Source organism: Ptychodera flava, chromosome 20 (genome assembly GCF_041260155.1).
Source record: "Ptychodera flava strain L36383 chromosome 20, AS_Pfla_20210202, whole genome shotgun sequence".
In the NCBI taxonomy this organism is placed as follows: domain Eukaryota; kingdom Metazoa; phylum Hemichordata; class Enteropneusta; family Ptychoderidae; genus Ptychodera; species Ptychodera flava.
This window is the reverse complement of record NC_091947.1, coordinates 3,303,932-3,329,228: the sequence shown is the minus strand read 5'-3', so window position 1 is coordinate 3,329,228 and position 25,297 is coordinate 3,303,932. Positions and strand designations below refer to the sequence as shown.

At 39.6% G+C, this 25,297-nt stretch overlaps 1 protein-coding gene and 2 long non-coding RNA genes across 5 annotated transcripts in view; 2 read left to right on the top strand and 1 right to left on the bottom strand.

Moving 5' to 3' along the window:
• Positions 1-25,297, top strand: part of LOC139119773 (uncharacterized) — a 66,365-nt gene that overhangs the window by 29,560 nt on the left and 11,508 nt on the right. For 2 of the 3 annotated variants that reach the window (XM_070683657.1, XM_070683658.1), the window contains exons 2-3: positions 2,005-2,255; positions 6,969-7,137. In XM_070683657.1, coding sequence (XP_070539758.1) covers positions 2,005-2,255; positions 6,969-7,137 — 420 coding nt within the window. Of the gene's footprint in view, positions 1-615; positions 804-2,004; positions 2,256-6,968; positions 7,138-25,297 lie in introns of those variants that run through there. The other variant, XM_070683659.1, reaches the window with a different exon arrangement.
• LOC139119770 (uncharacterized) lies at positions 18,052-20,353 on the top strand. The gene is made up of 2 exons (XR_011548990.1): positions 18,052-18,404; positions 19,947-20,353. It is a non-coding gene; the product is annotated as an uncharacterized lncRNA (long non-coding RNA).
• LOC139119769 (uncharacterized) lies at positions 20,106-24,797 on the bottom strand. The gene is made up of 3 exons (XR_011548989.1): positions 24,453-24,797; positions 22,751-22,958; positions 20,106-21,796 (listed from the first exon to the last, which is right to left on the bottom strand). It is a non-coding gene; the product is annotated as an uncharacterized lncRNA (long non-coding RNA).

Below are 25,297 nucleotides of genomic sequence, written 5' to 3'. Positions count from 1 at the left end.
AAAAAGTTACTTTGCCAATGAGTTTTATTAGCCTGAGAAAGTTTCCCATGATTAAGTGTGCATTTAAATCCATTAGGAGATCACACATCTTTCCTGGGACGTTATTCTCAATCCATTGTCTTCCCTCTTCTCAATGAAAATTTCAAACTTTGAACGGTCAATCGGTGAGCTTTGAATGAGCGGCAATTTCAGGATTAATAATAATGCCTTCTCAAGAACTGCCATTCATGAGGACGCCAGTTATCTTTTTCCTTTTATCCTCCAGGATTGGAATGTTGAGCCTGTTTACTTACTCCCTCTGTCCCACCGTTCAGTTCAACCACTATGTGCAGTGCGGTGTCTTTGTATGGTAGCAGTCAGGAACACTACGCCTTGTTGACACAAGTTTAGCATGGTGGCTATGCAGCAGGGAAACTAAAATAATGCCTAGCCAATCAAACTAAACAAGAGACAGCCAGCATTCAGAGAGACAGAGAAGGGTGTTTCCCTACCAGCTGACCACTGTGCATCAAGTCATAATCAGCCCTTTGTGTGAGGGCATTTCAAAGAGCAAACTTGCAACAAACTTGTAGCCTAGGGGGCCAGCTTTTATCTGGTATAAAAAGGAGGGGTTGACAACAGAGGTGGATCAGTACAGTAGGCAGGTATTACACTGCAAGTGTTCAGAGCGTGTGTCTAGTGAACCATTATACTCTACATCAGTACCATGGATCAGGTCTATTCAGAATGGACCACTGTATGCATTTTGCTTTTGTTTGCCCTGTTTGGACCAACGAGGTGCGAGTCAAATTTACCAGTTGATGGTATGTATATACCAAAGCCTTTTCACATTATGGTGATGTTGAACACTTTTATTGAGCTTCTTTGGCGAAAAATGACAGGCTTTACGTAATTACTAATATGTGTTCTCCTTCTCTACTTGTCATTTGTGTAAAATGTATGGGACATCAGAAGATAACACATGGCTCCCTACTGTACCAGAATAGCAAGGGTGTCAACTTTTTAACCCCTTTCTCTGTATACCAGGCATACAGTTCTATAATCATGGTTTTTTGAACCATAACAGTTGCAGGCACAATGGTACAGGCTGTGTGTTTTATCTGTAGGGGTATTTGTACCGTGAGTTTTACTCCTCAAGTGTTTTGAGCCCAGGCTATTGTTTTGAGCAGTCAACAGATGTGACACCAGAACACCGCATAGGTCATAGTTGTCAAACAGATCAGCTACCACACATTTGTATCTAAGTAGTCATGCATGCAGATGTATCATAAACACACACAGTAATTTGGTTTGGCGAGTATAAGACAGTGAAATGTTTATGTTTTATAGCACAAGTATAGGTATACACATGTACGTGTATATTGTATGGCCCAATCAGTGTGTGCGACACCTGCTGATTGTACTCTGTGTATAACAGAGTCCCATTATTGTATTGTGAAATGGTAGGGGTACCTGCAGAAAGTTTCAACTCTCACAGTCACATCTGACATGTAGCAGTTGAATAACCCAGTTATTCAGTTTTGTCTTAATTTTCAAACATGGCCTCTCAGCCTAAGAGACCAACCAATGCTATTTAATAGCTGTGCAGCTTGGATTTTACACAAGGGAAGAAAAACTGATAAGAATAAATAAGTATTACTGCTTTTGCAAAAAGCTGTCAAGTGTAACAATCGTCTCATTTTCCCATGTTGTGTATTTATATATATAATTAGAGGGTGTTTACCTGCAGGGAAAACATGAAGGATAGAGTAGAAGATAGGTATTCTCTCACAGTCCAGACTGTGATTCTCCTAATGTCTTTGCCACCAGGTGATTGACAAGTGTTGATACAGTGTTAAAAGACCACATTTTCCAAATAATTACACACTCTGAAACTTTACGTGGTATCTGTAATATTTGTAGATTTGTTATCTCTTTTAGCAGTGGTACATGAATCCGAAATTAACAAAAACAGACAGAATACCGCAATCTTATGAAATTTATCTACTTTTATTGTGTTCCTAGGGTGTTCAGATGGAACAATGGAAGGTTTTTCAACTCATCCCAGACTAGCTGCTTGCAGTGGTTCATGGCATGGCCATATCAGAAACAGTAGCAGTCTATGTGCAGAGGGCTGGAGTGTGTGTAACTGGAAGGATGTAGATCTGCTACGAACGGTCGCCTGGTCACAAGCAACATCCGTTGGTGGTTGCTATGCCTACAATGCAGCTCATGATAAAGGCCAGTGTAAGGAATGTGTGGAGGACATCAACCAGGTAAAGTCAGATTTTGCATCGTTTGTAGTCAAAAACAAAATAACACATTTTCTATGAGTTAGACTAGACTAGTGTTTATGTGTGAATGAATAAGAAAACTGTATTTATCAAGTACTGTATGTAAAATCATTCATCACTATAGTCTATTTCTGGATTTTTGGTGTAGTTGTCATCAAATTCAGATCAGCTTTTGTGTTTAATTGAACAAGTAAGAGTAGATTTCACCATCATGGGAAAACAACCTCCTAATTGCGATTTCACTTACATGGCTTCTAAATCCACTGGTGTTAAAGTATTCTGCAATTTCAGAGATTGTTCCTCAAATCACGGTATTATCCCTTCCTTTGTGAGTTTTGACGGGAGTTCCTTTGAAAGGGAAATTGGCAATAGACTCTTGAATAGTCTACCACTTTGGGAAGGAATCCCTCCTTTGTTGTGCAACTGTAAGTCTCACAAATCCTGGAATTTCAGGCTAACTTGTTCATGTAACATGGTATTTCCGAGTTAAGAGGATACAGAACTCATTTTTGCAGTGTACACTCTGCTTCTTCTAGGAACAGTGCTCATTGTTTACATAAAAATTGCTCATAAATCATGGATTTGACAGTATTATGTAGATATTTTGTGACAAAGAAAATGGCGATATGTTCATGCCCGAAATTGTCTGGAACAGACTTCATTAAATAACTGAAACTTCACATTCAAGTATTTGCCTTTCTTTGGCCATGTTTATGCTGAAGTTTCCACTTGCTAATCTTATATGAATAGAATACACAGCCGTGGTGAATGTCAACTTGCCATCATTTCAAAGAGTGAAGTTGCTTTCTTTGTTTTCAGAATATTTCTGACTACTGGCATTACCCCACTGTGTGTGGTGACATACACTGCATACATGCATGCTGTCTGCACGTCACACGACTGACTTACCCTATTAAAAATCATTTTACCATGACTGTACAACAACATTCTCACTTTCCTCCTCCTTGTGGGGTCAAACACACACATATAAATTGCCATCTTGCTAAGAAATGACATTGTTTGCAGGAATGCTAGGTTTTATCTCCACAAGTCTTTAACACATTTTGGAAAATATCTCCGCCTACAGCAGATATAATCTACAAATTGTAGTAACCTACATTTGGCATACGCTTTGTATTAAATCAGCTTTCAGACATGTTAACAGTTATGGCCGATGTTCATATGTTTGCTTATAGCTAAGCTTAGGCAGTCCACTCACTGGGATATCTGAGTATGGCCAATGGCTTTGAATAGTCCAGTTCACTAGCAACGCAGGCATTTTATGGACTGATTGCTTGGGTTCAAAGATTGAGCACTGACTGTGGTGAGCTGTAGAAGTAGTTTGGTTTTGAGAGCTGTACATGTCATAAAAATGCACATGCACAGTGTTTAGCCACGATTGCCGTGTTTGATTAATGTGTCTGCCGAGATTTTGAGGGTTTCACATTGGAGCCAGTGTGACTCCATCAGTCGGTCCACCTGTTGAATGTTCTGAAGTCATTATTGTCGACAAAACTACAACATATCCTACATGTGACTTGGTTACATGGTATTAGACCCTATGGCCATTTAGCCAGGTGGGTAAGCTGTGAGTAAGGCCATGAAATAACACCCACAGCCAACCCTTACCAATAGTTCTCTTCTAATCCTCAATCAAAGTCAAGAGCTACTAGTGTCAGTATAGAATTGAACCAGTGACTCAAATTTTGCCTGCAGTACTCTGCGTCATAGAAAAGAGAATACAAAAGACTGCCTCATCTAGACTTGCTCATTGAAGTTTTCTTTTGGAATGAAAGTGAAGATTGTGATCGCTAACAGCATTTTGGAAAGATTTAACACTAGGAAAAGTACTCAATAGCTATTCGTAAAAAACGTTCTTTCTGTTCAGGATGAGTCACTTTCATTTATAGACAGAGGTAACAAGTGCTCTTACTACACATTTTGAAATTGGTATTTGTTTTGGAAAACACCAACAATTGGCATAAGTTAGACAGCCGGGTCTATTAGCAACAAGTGTTGTAACTTGTGTTAGAGGTTGGACAATAAAGTGCAAACCAAGAAATTATAGCAGTCAGCATAAATTTTATTTCAATGATGATTTCAAGAAAATTGATGTGGGTTAGAAAAGTAGCAAATCGAAAAATCCAAAATTGACAAAGTCATATGCTAGTATGAGGTGTACTACAGACTGACACACAGAGCAATTCGACAATAACAGCACACTACAATTGCCAATTCTGCAGTGAAAAGAGTACTGTGGGAATTCTATTGGATACCATTATAATCCCATGATTAAGGTTTCTCTCTCAGGTGCCCTTGTTAGCTTTTTGTTTCAGCCGGCATCAAAGAATTGAGAGCGCTTGTTTTCACAGCAAGTCCATGTAAGCCTGTAATGAGTATTGTGGGGATATAGCATTTTTTGCCTTTACAGTCACACTTTAAGGACACACACACATGTGTAAGTACATTGTGTAGTAAATCAATGATCCTATTCAATCTCAACCACTGGACAACTTGTTCTTCTTTGTGACAAACAATGGACAAAACAAATATCTTGGTCATGGATTCCTGTACATGTGAATTTGTCCATCTCTGTGTGTGTGTGCAACTGCCCAAGAGAGGGAGGGAATGAAAGGAAGCAAGTGGTCATTTGGGTAATTTTCCAAGCGACAGCACACCTGTTTTGGTCTGTTGATCCGATTGCATGCACACAGGTGGCATTTGGTGTAAGATTTCCATCTTTGTAAATTGTATCACCTGAAATGTTTTCACAAACATTCCAGGGTGTTTATTAAATTTCTAAAATAAACGTGACAATTTACACAATGGAAAGGCGAAGGGTAAAGTCAAATGATGGTGGTGCAGCTGTCATAGTGGAAACTTCATCAGTGCAGCTAAAGAGCACTGAGATCTTTCTTATGGTTCTAATTAACATCTTTCTAAGGGTGCCTTTTGTGATGAATAAATATGACCATCCCCCCTAAAATTATGTTTAATTTTGAGAAATTAAGCATGGGCCCAGTTATTTTCAGTCCTGCCACTTCATTAATAAACTAAACTGTACAAGAATACTTTCTGACCAGAAAAGAGCATTAAACCATAAGTTAGTTAATGATGAATTATTTTGACAAAGTTTTGTTGATTATCAAAATAGAATCCTTTTCAGTATGACTGAATGTGTAACATATTTTTTCTCATCCATAATTTGGAGAGGAATTCCTGAGGTCACTCAGATGCAAGATTGATTATTGTCAATCTCAGGTGTAGTAAAATTGATTATTAATTGATTATACATTAAGCTTTGAATAGCAGTCAGTTTTAAGCTTTTAGTACTGTGTATTTAGCTGTTGTAAATTCAAATAGTTTTGATAGATTTTGATACACTCAAAATATTTCCCAATATTTGGTACCCATATTTTAAGAAACATTCATTGTATCTTAATGATGTACACGTGAAACTGTAGCTATCAAAAAGCAAAAAGTTTGAAAGTTTGAAATCAACAAAAAGTACTAGTTTTGCAGTTAAACTGAAGGAAGTTTTAGAGAAAACTCCATTACTGTAGACTTTCACAAATTTGACCTTGGATGAAAACATTTATGACAGATAGCAACAGTGTGTGTGTTTTGATGCCATTGGTAACACCATGCAATAACCACCAGTTTGGAGCCGTGAGGCACAAAGTGATGTAACAAGGCAAATCCAGAAATAGAATTAGCCCTCAAGACTGGGTGATTTACATTCCACTTTGTGGTCAATCTGTGTATACCGGCGGAAATTCTGACACACGACACACAATGGAAATTGCCAATAATGCTGAAAACACTTCATTCAAAAGTTCACACTTTCTTCACATTTTATGAAATCTTGCCAACGGATCTCCATTTACGAAAGTTTTCAGTGTCAGTGTCTCTGCAAAGTTGGATCTGTGTAGTAAATCAATGTTATTTTCATGCAATATTGGTCTAGGAACTCTTTGGCATTTTTGTACCCAAAACTGCATTCTAACGGTATTGTTTTGGTGACACAAAATGTTTGAGAAGTCCTAGACTATAGTTTGAGTTCACCCAGCCAGGATTTCTTAGGGTACTTTGCCGTGTTTTTCAGTGACATTGCTCTGAACTTGTCACTGGCTGTGGTTTTTGACCTGTTCATCCCCAATTCCCTGTAAACAGGTCCACACTCACCATTGATAACAATGGGTTTGGGTCAAACCATGGTGGTGAAAGCGGTTTTAAGCTATGGTGCCAGAAATGGAAGATTTTCACCATTCAAGGCCATTTCCAGTCTGATTAAAATCAGATGTAAAGAGATGGTTCTGTTTTAACCCACGGCTAAGTTATGCTGCTACTCAAGGCAACACTAGCAAAGACTGAATGGCTCTATTAAAACACAAATCACCACAGTGACCAGAAATTTATGTCTACCTTTGTATGTCTTTATCTTGATAAATAAAGTCAAACAAACTTCAAAAGAACAGAGACAAAAAACAAAATAATGTACATACTCACAGTTTCATATGCTACAGCATTGTTCAAAGTCAGAAACTGAGATTGAAATAAGGACTAGATACTATGATGTATGCGTGTCTGTGTTTCTGCGTCTGTGTGTGTGTGTGTGTTGTGTGTTGATACCTGTTACCAGCAATACATTGAAAAGTATTTACAAGTAACACGTCCCATTCATTTTCATTAAAGGATGACATGGCCGGGATTGGGAAAGGATGTCCACATCAAAATTTTGGCCAAAATTCTTGCCTTGCCAATGGACGAATAGATGCCAGCTGTTGCATTGATAGCGTGACCAGGGAAGCCTGTACTTTCATACCAGGCGTCATCTCTGGTGTTCTATGCTGCAAACCAGAGGGTAAGTTTTATTAACGTCACCTCAAATCTGCAAACACCACAACACTAGACTACCGGTACTTGTATTAAGCTCATTTGGACTTGCATGTATTATATCTACTGAACAAAGAACACTCATTAAAAAAAATCAGCTCAGTGGATAAGTCTACAGGAACTGAAATGTTTTATGTTCCTGGTTCTCACATAGCAGCCACAAAGGTCTTACATATGCCAATTACCTCAGGCCGATTCAACACAGTCACTGATAAACAGACACAATATTAAGCTACTATCCTTGAAAAAAGGCATAAAACACACATACTCCAAGTTTTTCAGTTGCTTTTCAATGAATAGTCTCAAGCTTTAGTTGACTTAATAAGCACAGGATAGGCAGAATGTTTTTCCAGCACTGACAGGCTACAATACCCTCAGTTTCCTTTCACATTGATTTCTGCTGTTTACACAAGTACACAAATCAATCCTCCCATGAAGAGAGTGGCACTGAAATCTCTTTGTACTGTCATGTGAGAACATTATAGCAATACATTCATGGTCACACCAATGCCCACAATTACTCAGTGTAGCTACAGTGGCAGCATGTACCGTAAAAACCCGATCAATTCGACCAGAAAAAAATAATTACGATTTCAAAATCGTCGAATTATTAGGAAATTCACAACGCCGAAATAATTTAAGTGGTCGAATTATTAGAGATTCGATGTTTTACAGGGTTCATGAATGATATGTTACCACCTTTGATGATTGAAATAAATCCGACTTTCCTGAAGTCCGACTTGGACATATTCGGTTTTGAAAATTGTATTGTTCTGTGTATTTTATCAAAATAAAATGTTCAAAAACGTGGACAAGGACAAGTTTAGTTTTACTTATTACTCTTTTTAACCCGATGTCGATATATATTTATGTTGTAAGATGGCTTCCGACTTTGACAAACTGCTGTGAGTATATTACTTTTCCGATCCTCGATCTCCAATATCTCACCGCTCAGAAACGTAAGTAGTGCATGATGTTGACAAACCACGTGTTTCCCCAATCCCGCTAATATCATTTTAGAAATCCGAGTTTACAATACTTGGTTACGGTTCGACATAGTACTGTATTCGTTAAATTCCCATAATTAAATACCGGCACGCCATGCTATGTTTGCCAAACATCAGGTAAGTTATAGTCTGCCGTTGTTTTGAAACGAAATATATTGTAACCAAAATTGTCTTCACGACGGTTTCTACATGAAAATTATGTCGGAACATTTGCCGACATAGCTGCATCCCTTAGTCCTGTGATAAACGATTTTGACGTACTCTTCTTTTTTTACCAGACTTCTACGTTTTGCTTTACTTCCTAATAAAAGGTTTCACCTTTTTTCGTGACAATTGGACAATATCATGGCGTTTCATCTTTTCGACGGCAACGATTCACTGACAAAATTGTTCGATAGAGTTGTCAACTTTCACTCTTGTATATCAAATCCCTCCGTTCGTATTTGATAATGTATAACTCTACGTTTCACTACTTCAAGCTTTCATCATGTATGATCATATTTGCCTCGTCTTTTCTGGAAAGTCTGCTGCTTGACATTGCGTTTCGTTCGTAAATGCGTAAATGTCGGTATTTCGATCAATGCAAACGAAATTATTAATCTGCTCCCCGATTTGTCGATAATTTATTAGTCCCCTCTCCGTACATCGCATTTTATTATTGTCTTTCTTTATTTTCTCGTTCATTTGTGTAATGATGAGTGCAAGTTCTGTGATCTTATGTCTTTGTATTCATGTTTATTTAACGGTATATCTCTTTTTGGAGGATGTGGTGGCCCTAAAAAGGGCCGTTTGGTTTGGGTTTGACTTAGTTTGACATGGTTCGTTGGTGGTTTTGAGGCCCTGAAAAGGGCCTTTTTTGGCTGGAGTTAGGTGACTTATGCTGTCGACCTAATCACCATCCGACACACTTTCAAAACCCTCGAACCATGGTTCTTCTTCGTCGTCCCCTGCGTCGAAGAGCTCCGTCAGCACGTCAGCGATGACTTGCTCGTCGTGGGTCAGGCCGTCCTCGCTGCCGTCTAGGGCGTTGGTGATGCCACAAACCTTAAATGATTTGCTCACCATAAACGGTTGACGTTTCAGACGACGCCATGCTGCTGCCACCCAGTCCACCACAGTCTGCTTGTCCGCCGGTGTCAGTCTGCCGTCGTTGTCCACATCGTTGGATGCTGCAGCCTTCTCTGCAGCGGAACGGATGAAGGACGTCCATGACTTGCGCAGCTCCGCCTTGAAAGGTTTGTTGAGGCAGACGTCTAGAGGCTGCAGTTTCGACGTACAGCCTCCGGGGATCACAGCCATAACGGTATTCGATCGACGGAGCTTGTTCTTCACCTCCTCGGTTTTATGGGCCCGGAAAGAGTCCAATACTAACATCGAATATTGGCGTTTGGTGTAAGGCACCCATATTTCGTTGAGCCATCGCAGCATCAGATCTTCGTCCATCCATCCCTTTGCCTGAACGGCGACGACGAAGCCTGGCGGAGCCTCAAGGCTGAGTTCTCTCTTCCCCTTAAATATGATCATGGGAGGAAGGACGTCGCCGTTCGAGGCCACGGTGAGAACGACGGTAAGATGTCGTTTTTCAGCTCCCCGTTGTACGCACCTTGATGGTCTTGGCACCGCGTCTGTCCACCGTCTTGTTCGGCACTAGGTCGAAATACACGGGGGTTTCATCCATGTTGCCGATGATGTCAAACTCGTCCTCTTCCCGTTTCTTCCTCACGTACTCGTGAAAACTTGCCATGAGTGATTGCAAGTTCGCGGGGAGCTTCTGTGCCATGGACGTTTTGGATCGCATGGTTAAGTCATGCCGATCCATAAAACGACGGCACCAACCTTTTGACGCTTTGAAGTCGGGCCTCGTTGGTCGGATGAGCTGGAGGGCATGAGCACAGATAGCCTCTATTGAGACAGGTAGCTGCAAGTCACGCTGCCTCAGTACCCATGCCAGGATTTCATCATCGATGTCTTTTTGGTAGCCTGTACGCCGTCCACCACCGAAGCGCCTGCCACCAGAGGTAAAGTTTTCAACCTCGAAATTGTACTTTCTCCACGTCTTCAATGTCGAAGGCGGGATATTGTACAACTTCGCGATTGCGTTGTAACCGAAAACTTTAGCCTCTTCAAATATGGCTTGGCGCTGCTTCGGCGTGTACGACTTGTACAAACCCCTTTTGGACGGCGTTGTCACCGGTGACTTGGACGGCTCAGGTGTCTGTAGATTTACCTGCTCGGAAGCCGGTGAACCTTCGTCATGGGTGCCGGTGACGGTCTCGAGTCGTGGCTTCTTCGGTGGACGGCCAACTGGTCGTTTCTTCGGCTTCGTTGGCTTCGTTGGCAGCGGTGCATTCAGGAGCAATGGACTGATTGCAGGAATTTCTGCCGTCGCCTTGGTGAAAAAAGAGTCGATGCGCTGCATGTCGAAAGTGAAAGCTGGAGCTGTTCTTCGTAGAGACGATCGAACCGATGTACCTGACAGTGCAAATTTCATGGGTATTTATCCCTAAAACTGCACATTAATATGGAGTGCTAACAAAGTGACAATGGCATAACCAATAAACTTGTATACGATAACCAACCTATCTTCTATCCGTGTTTTCTATTCACATACACAGACAGTATACACACTCACTGGTATATTTTTTCCTATAGTTATGTAGTTTTGTTTGCAAAGATTTACGATTGTTCACAACAGAAAGTTTCGAAAAAATGTAAATTAACATGATACATACAAGTAACTCTGTGTAACAAACAAGAAAACGCAAATCCGGTATCTATCTACGAAAGTGAATCTACGTCGAACGACTCTCATTCATCAGTGTGTGAAAGTCTACACATTACGTTCTTATTTACTTTTGTTTCACCAAACCGACCACTTAAAACATGAAACACGATGCAAAACTCAAAGACTTCATATAGAAGACAGAGACGACGATGTTAACACAGAAAACAGAAACATCGATGCGTGGTTTCACTTTAATAAAAAATGCTATCTTACAATGATGATGTACACGAACACAGTGCACAAACAAACAAACGACATAGGGAATGAGGTTCCCCACACAACATGGACACTCAAACACCGTCGTCAAAAGACTATAAAACACGAATAGAATGATACACTTCAAGTTCTAAATGGATATACATACCACTCTTTCACTCTTCCTTAAATTCACCCAGTAAACGCAATTCTCTTTCTCTTTCACTGCTATCTCCCCGTGTAAATACAGTCTATGGCCAATACACTATCACAACCAACATTTCGTAAACTTTAAGAAATGCAGTAATGTTCACAACCGGGCTAAAATCATATCACAAAGCATCTATAATTTGAAATTGTGTGTTCTTCAATAGCAAAGATAGTCGTTGCTACTCATCTGTCTTCATTGAGACGAAAGGATGTTACGAAATGCTAAACGAAACTGTCAAATACATCATTTAAGTATTTGTGCTGTCTTCATGACATCGATATATAAATTTGGAACGTTTTCCCGCCTAGTACAAATTCTTTATTGCGCTAACATTCGGCATTCACTTCCCTTGTACTCTACGGTATGTGAAAGATTCTACGGTATGTTGCAATAAACGTCATGAAATTTGTATTACGGTACCGCCACGTACATATGATATTTGTGGATGTTTTAAACGACACACTGAAAAGACTAACGTGAAAAAGAAAAAAAAAAGAAAAAATCAATGGACACTTCTTCAAGTCATATTTTTTACAGTCGAATGCCTCACAAGTGATAGTTTGAAACATTTTGATTGGTCGGTTACACAGACTGGAGCTAAGAGCTGTTGCAATTGTATACCCAAGTGATAACGTGCACACTGTATTGGTACATTACGAAGTGATAAGTAGATATTCAACAAAAATATCGTTTGATAAGCTTCAAGTGGCTTGTCTTCTCAGTTATCCATTCATGTTCATACTTTCGATTCTTTAGCTTGTCCTCCTCTTCTGATACCTACCTTGTCAACGCGACATCCTGTCTCTCTTCATTTGTACCAAATTGGCGTGTGCACGTGATGAAATACTAACAGTACCGAACCACAATATCTGTTCTTGCGTGGCATATTATGATGCGACATTCGCAAATAATCAGAAAAAAGTGAAAGCTGGATAAAAATGCGCTATTAGAAGTTCCTAATATGTCATATCCGCCATTGCTGAGATGCCAGTTCAGCTAACTCAACGTCACGACGTCGCGACGGCAGTGTTAGTTTTCTCTTTCGACACGAGCCATTTAAGCCATGTTTCAAATGAATTAAAATCGTATTCAAATAATAAGCAGTGAATACAACGAATTTCACAGCAATGTTGTTGCTGTTTCGCTCTTTTAAAGGTCTGTTGGTTTATTTGATGCAGCAAAGACGTACTACGGTAACACGGCATAATACAGGAGCCAATCAATTGAATATTCACGTAGAACCAATGGTGAGGTATTCATGCAAAATTTTCTCCCGTTTCCAGTAATTAATTATTAAATAATTATTTGCCCGGCGGTAAAAAATTGTCATCTTAGCTCGAAGTAGTGGATTTGCTCACACCTATGGTGAAATCTAAATTGGTTATCAGCGATAACAAAGTTCCGTTGTACCGTATTATGTACATTGTCATCAGTTGCTAATGAGCTTTTGTACAGACTGAAAAGATCAGGATAAAGCAATATCCTAAAAAATATTAACCTAAGACATCTCCATAGTACATTTTTTTATATCACCGCACTGATATGTTTATAGTGCGAGTGGTTTCGGTCAGAAAGTAAACACTCAGCACCTGGTAGCTTATTCCCGTCTCGGTTGACATAATAGACGTGCTAAGAGGCGCTGTGTATCGGTGAATCGTGATAATGTATTGTTCACGTACGCTCAATTGGTTACGAAGTGGTAACGTGTTTGATAAGCTTGAGGTGACTTGTCTTCTCAGTCATCCATTCATGTTTATACGTTCGATTCTTTAGCTTGTCCTCCTCTTCTGATACCTACCTTGTCAACGCGACATCCTGTCTCTCTACATTTGTACCAGATTGGCGTGTGCACGTGATGATATTCGATAAAATGCCCGCCACTACAGTAACTCGGTTCTCTAGTACTTTCTATGGTTCTACATGGGACGTTATGATCCAACATTTCTTACAAAGGTACGAAGTGGGAAAAAAATTCTATTTTCACAACTTTTCGACATGTTGAAAAGTGCATCGTAACTTAAAATCTCCGTTCTTTTTCATATAGGGGAGGGAGAAAGCATTCGTTGATAAACGCTGAATTAAAAAAAAATTGACAATGTCTACCTCCCGAACATGGAGACCAACCGATCACGCTTTTAACGACACAAGATATCAAGAAGAAACAAAATCCACGGACGTGTTTGAATATTAAAGTAGACGATACCGTTTTGTTTGCTCGATAACCACGTGAGCATATGCCGAAAACGTCTGTTTAAACGTTTACCTGTTTTCCTTCGAGCGGTGACAACGATGAAAGGGCAAAATCACGTCAGTCGCGGAGCTATGCCATCAAATATATCTGTGAATTTCAATACGTTGATGTCATCTCTGATTTCAGATGAAGGACTGGCAGTATATATATATATATATATATATATATCATTCTAATGGAAGTTTTACACCCAGTCAATTTGTGCTGCATCGCGTCGCATTCGTTCATGACTCGATATAGATTTTTCGTGTACATTTATTAAACTCGCAAGAATCGTTTTCCTTTCTGAGAAATATGCGTACCCATCAATGACTGATAAGTTTGACGTCCGCATCATTTTCCAGTCTCCTTATTATTGCTGTTTTATTGAGTTGCTACTATCGACAATGTTTGTCTTATATGGAAAAAAATCGACCAAGTGCGAGTTATGAAAGAATAGATTTCTCCCGAGGGAAAGTGTGGCGTCTAGATGTCGCACATCATAGCGTCCCTGACTACTGCGTCATCGAGAGTGGGCGTTCCGTAAGCTTGTTTGACCAATTAAACGTAACCATTTTGCATATGATTATAGTAACGAAAACATGCTGATTGCTGATTGGTTAAAATATGTATAAAATAACGAAGAAACAGTGAAATCAATCACTGTCATCGTGACGTTCTGTCAAGAAAGATGCCTCTGAAGATAGTCATAATCCGCAGTGTGCTTGCTGTTTGTGTGCAACACTAGAGAAGTGGTCGGCAGCTGTCTGTGGAGCGAAGGCTACGAACTGTTACGTCAAGATGGGAACCCTCATGACAAGAATGCGGTTGCAATCACTCGTGACGGCGTCAAGTTTGGCAGTTTGAAAAGAGATGCTGCAAGAATCATCGCTGTCTTTATAGATGCTTGTGTTCCACGAGGCAAGATCAAGAAAGAAATCGGCATTTCACCACTCAAGAAGAGTTGGCATTGCACAAGTTTGCAATGTCAGATTTTACGTAAGCGAAAATGCCACAAAACTAATTGAAAAAGTTCTAAAGAGAACTGATTACGAGTGGCAAGTCATTTAACTGCCTTTGACACAAACAAAACGGCCCTTTTCAGGGCCAACACATCCTCCAAAAAGAGTTTACCGTATACATATTTTAACCCCATTCATCCCCAAAGGTACTTCGATTGCCGTTAACTATGATGAGCTATGACTTCTTTCTTTCCATTGTACTGGCAGAGTCGGCTTTTGTTATGCATGTAGTCGAAGCTGCAGCGGCAGTTTGTCAAGATAGGTCGGTCGAATTAATAGAGATCGAGAAAGTCCCAATTTTAGTCGGTGGTCGATTTGATAGGGCCCAAATAAAATTATGTTTTGTGAAAAAAATAGGGTGGTCGAATTAATAGGGTGGTCGAATTGATCGGGTTTTTACGGTAATTACCGTACCCTGTCCAATCCACTTACTGCCCATCTACATCACATTCCTTCATATGTCACAAGTTCTGATAGATGTTTCTAACCAACATACACATACATGTGCACACACACACACACACACACACCCCACCCAGCCTGTCTCCTGTGGTCCAACACTACCATGCTACACAATATGCATGGTTGCACCACTGTTGGAATGATTGGGGGGGAGCTCATGTCATTATACTGTTCTCAAGTCTTTAGTATCACAAAAATGCTAGAATCTCTTACAATTTTCGTTCAACCTGTGCGCCCCAATTCCTGTAAACAAGTCCACAATCACCAATTACAGCGATGGGTTTGGGCCAAACCACAGTGGTTAAAGGTGTATTTGCTAGAGTCAGCAACACTTTCCATTTGCAATGCAGCTGTATACAGACCAACATTTTCTTACGAAATGTCAGCATGGGCGATTTGTTTTGCTTAATTGGAGAAGTTAACACATCAATCACACATACACACAATAACAACTTAGCTAGGCATTATGCAATGAATGCCTTAGCCTCCAAAGACGGAGCCCATTCAGTACATTGTTTATGTACTTCTAGTCTCATGCATGTAGGCCTACGCCATGGAGAGTTCCATGGTGTAATTTCACTTTGCTTCCCAACATTTGTTATTGCTCACTCAAGCAAATTTTCACTGCTGCTGTTCAGTCTATTAAAACCTACAATTTTTTTCTCTCGTTATTGCTGGTTTCATTGGTAACCATTAGCACAGGCAAAAACGGTATGTAATTAAGTGTTAAACTATTGAAGGCACTATGTGCTGTTATATCATGTAAGCCAGCAGCTGTTAGCTTGATGTGTGTGTGGTAAGTGGGTCATTTGGCTGTTCAATTAGCTACATACATGCATGAGGCACTGTAACAAGCAAACAAAAATATTTTCAATGTAAAGAACCTATGATCAGTGCTTTATTATAACTTTAATTAAATTTTCAAATTGAATCTTACTCCTTCCAAACTTGAGGAAGCTTTTCTGTTTTCAGATCTAAGTGAAAGATCTCATAACGGACCAACATGTAAGAATTCTAGATTTCAGTATGTACCGGTATTGTCATCACAAGTGCTATTTTACTGGGACTGTGGTGGCCTCAATCTGACCCAGTGGTGATAGACCCAGAATTGGTATCATAGGTCACAGGTCAACTACTGATCTCTAATGACACCCACATTTATCTGATCCATTTCTTAAGTTGGTTTCCCGTAGATCTGATACACTAATTGGCCTTGATTCTTTTCCAAACACAGAAGCTCCTTGATAGATAAATCTTGTTGTGTATGGCACTACCAACCCCACAACTACACTTCTTGTCAGTTTGCTGCCTAAACTGATAAAAACATGATACTTACCAATATGTGACCAGTGGTATCAGACTCATTGTCCAGAAATAGTCATTTATTTCATGAAAAGGAGATAAATCTCATCAGATGGTCACTGAAGTGTCCTGTTATTGAAGTTATCAGTTTTTCTCAGGTGTAAATTGGGACCCAAATCAGTTAGTCCTAAGATACAGGAAGCAGATCGTGATACACCAGTAGCTGAAATGTTCAATTATATCAATCACAATGTAATTACAGTCAGCCTGACATGTTAAAGATATGCTTTGTCCACATGTGCAATTTTGATATCATTGTTTGGATACTGGCCATAGCGTATATTGTAAATAATTAGTTTTAACCCAGTCACCTGCAATCTAGCTGCAGAAGTCAAATTTTAGTTTAAAAACAATTCAATTGGATCGTACTAACTTCTTTTATTCAAAAGATCATTCAGTGTTTTTGTTTAGGATGGCAAGACAGTAAATTTTACTGGGTTTCCCCATCATTTTTAGTCCCACGGACACCGTCCGGGGGACTTATAGTTTAGTCATGTCCGTGCGTGTGTGCGTCCGTGCGTGCGTGCGTGTGTGCGTCCGTCCGTCCGTCCGTCTGTTCACGCAGATATCTCAGAGATGCAAGAAGCGATTTCATTCAAACTTGGTACAAGGATCACTTCTTATGTCATACAGATGCACGTCGATTTGTTTTGTGATACGATCCAATATGGCTGCCAGGCGGCCATTTTATTACGATTTTTTCATGTACAGAGCAATAACTCAGACATGTTTCAACCGATTTTATTCAAAGTTGGTACAAGACATTGACCAATGTCATAGATATGCACGTCATTTTGTTTTGTGATACGATCCAATATGGCCGCCAGGCAGCCATTTTATTACGATATTTTCATGTACACAGCCATAACTCAGACATGTTTCAACCGATTTTATTCAAAGTTGGTACAAGGACATTGACTAATGTCATAGATATGCACATCAATTTGTTTTGTGATACGATCCAATATGGCCGCCAGGCAGCCATTTTATTACGATTTTTTCATGTACAGAGCCATAACTCAGACATGTTTCAACCGATTTTATTCAAAGTTGGTACAAGGACATTGACTAATGTCATAGATATGCACATCAATTTGTTTTGTGATACGATCCAATATGGCCGCCAGGCAGCCATTTTATTACAATATTTTCATATACAGTGCCATAACTCAGACATGTATGTTTCAACCGATTTTATTCAAAGTTGGTACAAGGACATTGAACAATGTCATAGATATGCATGTCCATTTGTTTTGTGATACGATCCAATATGGCTGCTGTGTGGCCATTTTGTTACGATTTTTTCATATGCAGAGTCATAACTCAGGCATATCTCAACCGATTTATTCAAATTGGTACAAGGACATTGACCAATGTCTTACATATGTACGTCGATTTGTTATGTGATACGATCCAATATGGCCGCTAGGCAGCCATTTTATTACGATGTTTTCATGTACAGAGCAATAACTCAGACATGTTTCAACGGATTTTATTCAAAGTTGGTACAAGGACATTAAAGGCACATGAGCTGTAACTTTTTGCATTATTTCCATGATTTTACATTCAAATTAGAATTAGTTCATGTGGATTACTTGAAGGGTGTGCAAAGACGAGTTATTGGCCACGTACTCAAATCGCATGTGTAACTTTGAACGAGTCAAATAATAAAACGGTGCCGCACCCGATTATGGCGGCGCCCATGGCTTGAGTTTGCAAGAGTACACATAAAGTGTGAGTGTTGCGCATGCGCATTAGATTCCTCACAAGAAAATGGCGTCTTACAGTGAGAAACGTACGCCCGGTCATATCGGATTCTGACAAGGAACGGAGACAACAGCGCAGTAATGCGTCTAAACGCCGTAGCAAACTAGACATCGAAAACCAGATCAGGAGATGGCTTCAGTTAGTGGAAAAAACAGGGCTTGCAGTCCCGATTTGGCGGAGGAGTTAATTGATCGGTAAGTATAGGACCGGACAGCGAGTGACTGTACACAATATACTGTGTCGAATAGTGCGTGCGAGTGCTTGACGCACCATGGGTTGTGCAACGATGCCTTGATAAATTCACTATACATGTGTTGATATTCAAAGAAGGTCACGTTTTAGCCTTTGAAAGATCAACTTTTGACTCTCCAAATGTTAGGAAATACCATAGCTTGAATAGAAATCACAACAAAATCTCATACTCGCGTACGGTAAGCTTACAACGCAGTTATCTACTGAATCGTTTCACACATCTTGTCGCAGTTACAACAAGAATCGAAGTAAGTCACTGTCCTCCCCGGACCAAGCGACTGCTATTGCTACTGTTTTAATACCGCCAGTTCTAAGCGCAAGGACGAGTTGGCAAAAATCGCCTCTCGTAACATGTGGTGACAGGTGCAGCCAACGGAGCTACAGCAATATTTATGGGCAGGGGAACTATTAATTTTGCTTGGGCAGGGGACGTGTATTTTTAGCTGGCAGGGGAGCAAATTTTAGTTTTTTTTGTCGGGCAGGGCAGATATCGGTTGGTTGTCCCGGGGACAGAGCTTTGCGAAAAATGAGGAGAGGGGAAGGTACTTTTAAAACAGGGACGGGAAGTTGAGCCATTGTTTTCAGGGGAAATTTTTTCACAGGACTGGGGAAAATCAACAGGTTTTTCATCACAGGGTAGGGTAGCTCCATGTCTGCAGGAGAAATGGAGTGACAAAATTTAGGGGGGAATTTTTTGCAGGGCAGGAGAAATAGGCTTGTTTTGCCGCCACAGGGCAGGGGAGCTTCAAAAATTGACAGTAGGGAGGGGAAACAGGCAAAAATAAGTGGGGAGTGGGTAAAAATGAAGTTTGAGTGCGGGAGAGCAAGTCGAAAAATTTTCAGTGACAGGGCAAATTATGAACAGCTAATAAAATTACCCTCATGACTTAAAATTAGTCAGTTCACATTACTTGTAATGCACAATATATCTTGTCATAGTAAAGACCCCTTTAAAAGTGCATTGTTCATTGGCTGCACCTGTGTTGAGCCAGTACAGCAAGAAATTTCGTGCACATCATCAGTTTCATCTGGTCATGGGAAATAAATAATTTTATCCTGTTGTGTAACCTTTCTGTATAAATTGTCCGAACTATGGATACATCTTTGCTTAATGAGTCAGAAAGTACTTGTTAGTAGTAGCACAGGCACTAAAAAAATAGGGTCTATGGTAGTAGGAAGTGACGATTTAAGATTTGTATTCAACATGATTCAATTAAGGTGTAACTACCGATCCTTTCAAGCAAAGTAAAAATTCCATTTGCTTTACAAGTGTATCTGTCTTGATCCAAAATATCATACAAACATATTTGTAAAGTAACCACTTTCTGTTTATCCATGGACACTCAAACCTCATGATTGTAGACTTACTTCAGCCATTCAGTCATGGTGACAAGCAAAAAACTGATAATGCCAGATGTTTAGATTGTTCAGCCTTTTTCTTCAATTTTCATCATTCAAGTCTGCTAACATTTTATTCCTTTCAGTTTCAGGTTTTGCAAACTACCGTGCAATGTTGTGAATTGAATGGTGTCTTCAGTATGCTGTAGCTGCCCAAGTTGTGATGTACAGAAAGTACTCTATATGGATACATTTACCATTTTCCCTTTTAGTAGAGATGTAAACTTTCATAAAAAGCATCACAATTGTATACATTTTAAAACGTTACCTTTTATTCAACACATCGTCACTGTTTTCAATCTTAAAAAAAGCTTTCACCTTTTTTACAGTAAATGAGACAGTAAGCATGCAAGATAAAACATTCAAAATAAGAAAAATATTCATGTAAAATTAGGGTAAATCCCTTTCAGGTCTAAGCCCCTATTTATAGGGTGAATTCGGGTACTTTACTGGGAACTCAGGCAGGAAAGAAATAAAAAAATTAGGACAATGATTGCACTGAATGTCTTGTCACATTGAGGAATGTCTGTCCCCAGGACTTGCAAAATCCTGGTTATTGGACGAGTGTCTCTGTAAATACATGACATGTATGCAAATAAACGTGTACAACAATAAGTGTAAATATAAAACTTTACGTGAAAAATTCACATCAGTTGCTCCGTAGACATGAAGATAGCCATTCATGAATTTGATGGAAGCAGATATTCAAATTTGTACATGAAATGAGAAATATGGCACACCAATACACATCACCATGAAAGGGTGATACAGTTGTTTGGCCAAAGCCAACTGTACTCCACAACTACTTGACACACAACAGTTAAAATGGATGGTACGGTAAACATGATATGTTGAGGTCAACAAATTTAAGCAGTACAGTTCATGAGACTTCCCCCTGGTATATATACATGCACCACACAATAAATTCCCACAATTTGGTTTGATTTCTACACACGACATTAGAATTTTTGTAACTTTTTCAGTTCTGCCTGAAAGCAAAAAGGCAAACCCTCCAGACAAATGCCATACTTTTGGTGAGCAATTTATGACAAACTGAAGACGCATTCTCTTAGATAGAAAAGTCAGCATGTAAATTTCTTTTGTCTTTCTGGTGGAGGGGGAAACAATATCCTTTTGTTTCATGAAACAGGTGCAACTGGTCTCCCTACTTTCAATCACATTCTGTATGGCTGAGGACACAATCAGTGGAAATTTTATGAAAATACTATCTCCTCTCTCAATCAAGCATAATTTTCTGAGTCATTTAAAATGGCAAGGTAAAAGAATGGTGTCCTTAAAAGTACATTTTCAGAATTAAAGAAACCAGTCTGTGAATTTGTGTACACAGGGGAGACTTTGTAGATTTCGCTGAAGAGTATGAGTGTATTAAAATCATGATTAACATGTATAGGAAATATCAAGTACTGTGCCAAATGGGAGGTAACCAAGCTGCTGTGTTTGGGTTAAATGAGCTATATATCTTATTATCATTTTGTCACAATTATGCAATTCAGCACCATTTTACAAGTGGTATAGCCACAAACTGATTACATCAAATCACTGTACACAAGACACAGACGCCCTGAAAGTTATGGCACTGTGTATCGTGTATGGCAGTTTTGACGTCATCAGTTAGTGGCTATATCACTTGTAAAATGGTGCCTGCAATTCCCTTTATGCAAAATGTGTTGGAATGAACCCTGTATATTGACCAAACTGATCAGGATATTTATCTCTTATTTCCCAAACACAGCAACCTGGTATCACTCTAGTTTCCTGCGCCAGGTTTCCCATGCTCCCACAAAATAAATTGCTGGTATGCAGCATGCCAGTTGCACTTGTGGTAGTCATCAAAGTCATTGGTGGCCATCATATCCATCCGATAGGCTCTAGCAACTGCAAGGACTCCTTCATCAAGGCAGATAACTCTGAAATCCTGAAAAAATATGATATTTGTTTCAATATGTATTGCTTTTGTTTATATTTGCCATTATCAGATAAATTCTCATTGATCTCTACTTCCCTTCCCAAAGTTCTGAGTTTGGAACTAGTTTGCTCGTCTCAAAAATAATTTTGGAAGAACAGTAACACTGTTACAGTATCTATGCTGATCTTCTGAGAGGTGTTCTTCCTTTGAAATACCAAAAAGAGGATTTTTATTTACACATGTAACAGTCTCATCTTACATTTTAGAATTCCTCTGTGACCATGCCAGTGCATTCTAAACACTCAAGAGCATTACGTATCCAAAAGTCATTACATTAATTTGCGCAGCACACATGGCTTTCCATCTCAGTCAGTTGGTATTAATCACATTTACAACAATTATTACATATGCATCAAGACTGTTTACCAGGTCTGATCTAAAAGCAAAGGATGACTTGCAGTTGATTGGATTTATTGCATTAAATTGACAATTCAGTCCATAAATGACCATGGGTAGGGACAATATGGTTAAAGTAGGAATACCCTAATAACTTGTATAATGATTTTCTTAGAAAAATTTCATGGCAAATGCCTGCTTGTTTGCATTCAGTTCATAAACATACTGACTAGCAATCTGGAGATACAGAGCCCAGGCACCTCCCCACAACATTTTCTCTCAGCAAGGGTTGGCATCTGCCGGCAGGTTTGACGGACATATCAATCCTGACTGCTTTGTGAAGGTCCAGGATGGGATCCTCCCGCTTGTTCAGATAGGACTGCAAAGTCAAATATTAAACTTATGTCCCTCTCAACCACCTGCAACAGAAGATCATGCTTCTGTTCTGGTGTCATATTCTGCAGCATCTCCTGAAAATGAGATGATATTATTGTGATGGCTATATGTTGATGTCAATCTGTATGCCCCATTATCACGGTGTGTATACAAAGCAAAAATTTTACTTACATGAAGAGTATTTTTCCGTTGCTGCACATCTCACAATGCGTCATCTGCTCTTGTCACAAGCCTTCCCCATCTAGCCCCTCTTCCTCTGCCCCAACCTCTGCGTCCCTGTCCTCACCCTCTCCCTGTGCCTCTACCTCTACCCCTCTCTCCCTCTTCTTGCTTGGGATTCAGTTATTACAGAACTATCAGTAGAATCGGTTGGTGATGTCTGCAAAATGAAAGAATCAAAACAATTACAAAGGAGATTCATGTATACTTGGGGTTTGGTAGCACAGTGAGATCAACTAAGTTTTTTGATAGCATGAGCTTTCGAAGCCTACAGTCTCCTTCATCACCATCTCAGCATCTGATGAAGGAGACTGTAGTCTTCGAAAGCTCATGCTATCAAAAAACTTAGTTGATCCCACTGTGCTACCAAACCCTAAGTATACATAGGTTTGAAGATCAACACGGCTACACCTACTAAAGGAGATTCAAATGTAGATATACGGCACTCTGCCGGTCACTGGTCAGTGTTGAGTTTTTCTTTGTTACCATCTTCTCTTCTAAACAAAGCAAAGTAAGTAGTCGACACTTTACTTTAATTCTTGCCCATAACATGGCAAGTAAACTGTGGGTTAACTCTTGGTGGAAATTAAGATGTGTAAAGTCAGACTGAAAATTGGGAAGGAAATATGCTTTTGATGCATAACATATATATTTGACATTTTCAAAGCCACTGCATAAAAGGACCACCTTTGTCATTTATGTTGTATCATAGACCCTCAAGAAATACACTGAAAATGTGTTGTTTATCCTTCAAATTTCCCAGCAAATTGTACTTCAATCAAAAGCCATGGCGAAAATACAAATCACAATAAAAACAGCTGTTTGTCCTCGTTTTGGTATCACCATAGCAACGTTATAATGCGCTTTTTCCATGCTCAAAGTTCATCACTTTGAATATAAAACTCTCTAAAACGAGTTGGCACAAGACAGTAGTACACATCGCACAGCCTTGTTGTACCTATCTTTCTACCTCCATCATGGTTGTAAAAATGCTACCGTAATCATCACGAAGCTTGCTAATAGTCTATAAACTCGTCCTCTCAAACATAGAAGTAGGATCGGGGCCGTATGTCTCAACAGTTCGATTAGAGCTGACTAAAATACACGAAAGGCATTGTTAAACTCAAGGTTATTCACACAATAATTCCGAATCTGTGTAAAGTAAGTAATCCGTTTGCAAAATGGCTCGGAAATTGACAGTGTTCAGAAATAAGATCGACTGCATTTGGTCAATGCCGCTCATGGTTCAACCGCATGGCTCACTCAAGCCAAATATAAGTGAATACGTTCGTAATTACAAAACCCGAACGGCGTATCGCTAACTGGAAACCATTCTGGGTAAATCCAGATTCAAAACGAATTACTAGTTCTGGAAATCCATGCGAAACAACGAACCACAACGAGACTCTAGCGTACGCTATGGGCAGCTACCCGTACGCTTTACCGGACTGCGACCGGCGGCCGCCTGGCTGGTCCAAATTCACAAACAAGCTCTAGTTCCCTGTCATTTCAATCGCATCGTTTATGCCTACAACTGTTGTAACACCCTCTTTGTTCAAACGAAACATCGAACTGGAGAACAATCAGCATTAAATACTAGGTTTGAGGGGGCAGAAAACACGTGAGTTTGTTTACAAAATAGACATTACATTACCTCTTGTGTAGACTCCATTGTTGTCGAGTTGCATGAGTTGCGAATGGGGTCACGCTCCCACATCGCGCAGTATCACACAGTGAGATCCCGCTCTCGTCCTCCGTGTGACGTTGCATTTGCTGTGTTCTTGGTCACGTGACTGCGTTTGCGAAATGGCGGTACATTTAAAATGAGGCGATATCGCGTGAATTTCCTTGCGTTCTGTGTCGTTTGTGACTATCCTAGTATGTTAGTTGAAGGGTATATCGCTTAATTGCAAGAATTCAATCAACATTCGAGACGTTTGGGGGTTATTTTAGGGTAAATAAAATGTTAAAAGTTACAGCTCACGGGCCTTTAAACTATGTCATACATACATATGTAAGTCAATTTGTTTCTTGATATGATCCAATATGGCTGCATGGCAGCCATTTTGTTACAATTTTTTCGTGTCCTTAGCCAAAACTTAGGCATGTCTCAACTAATTTTATTCACCGATTTTATTCAAACTTAGTACAAGGACATTGACCTATGTCATACATATGCACATTGATTTGTTTTATGATACAATCCAATATGGCCGCCGTGTGGCCATTTTTTTCTGATTTTTTCATGTCCGGAACCATAACTCAGACATGTATCAAGCAAATTTATTCAAAGTTGGTACAAGGACATTGACTTATTTATACATATGTATGTCGATTGGTTTCACGAGATGGTCCAATATGGCCACATGGTAGCAATTTTGCTATGGTTGTTTCATGTCGAGAGCCATAACTCTGGCAAGTCTCAACTGATCTTATTCAAAGTTGGTACATGTACATTGACTTACGTCATACATATACATGTTGATTTTTTAAACAGTA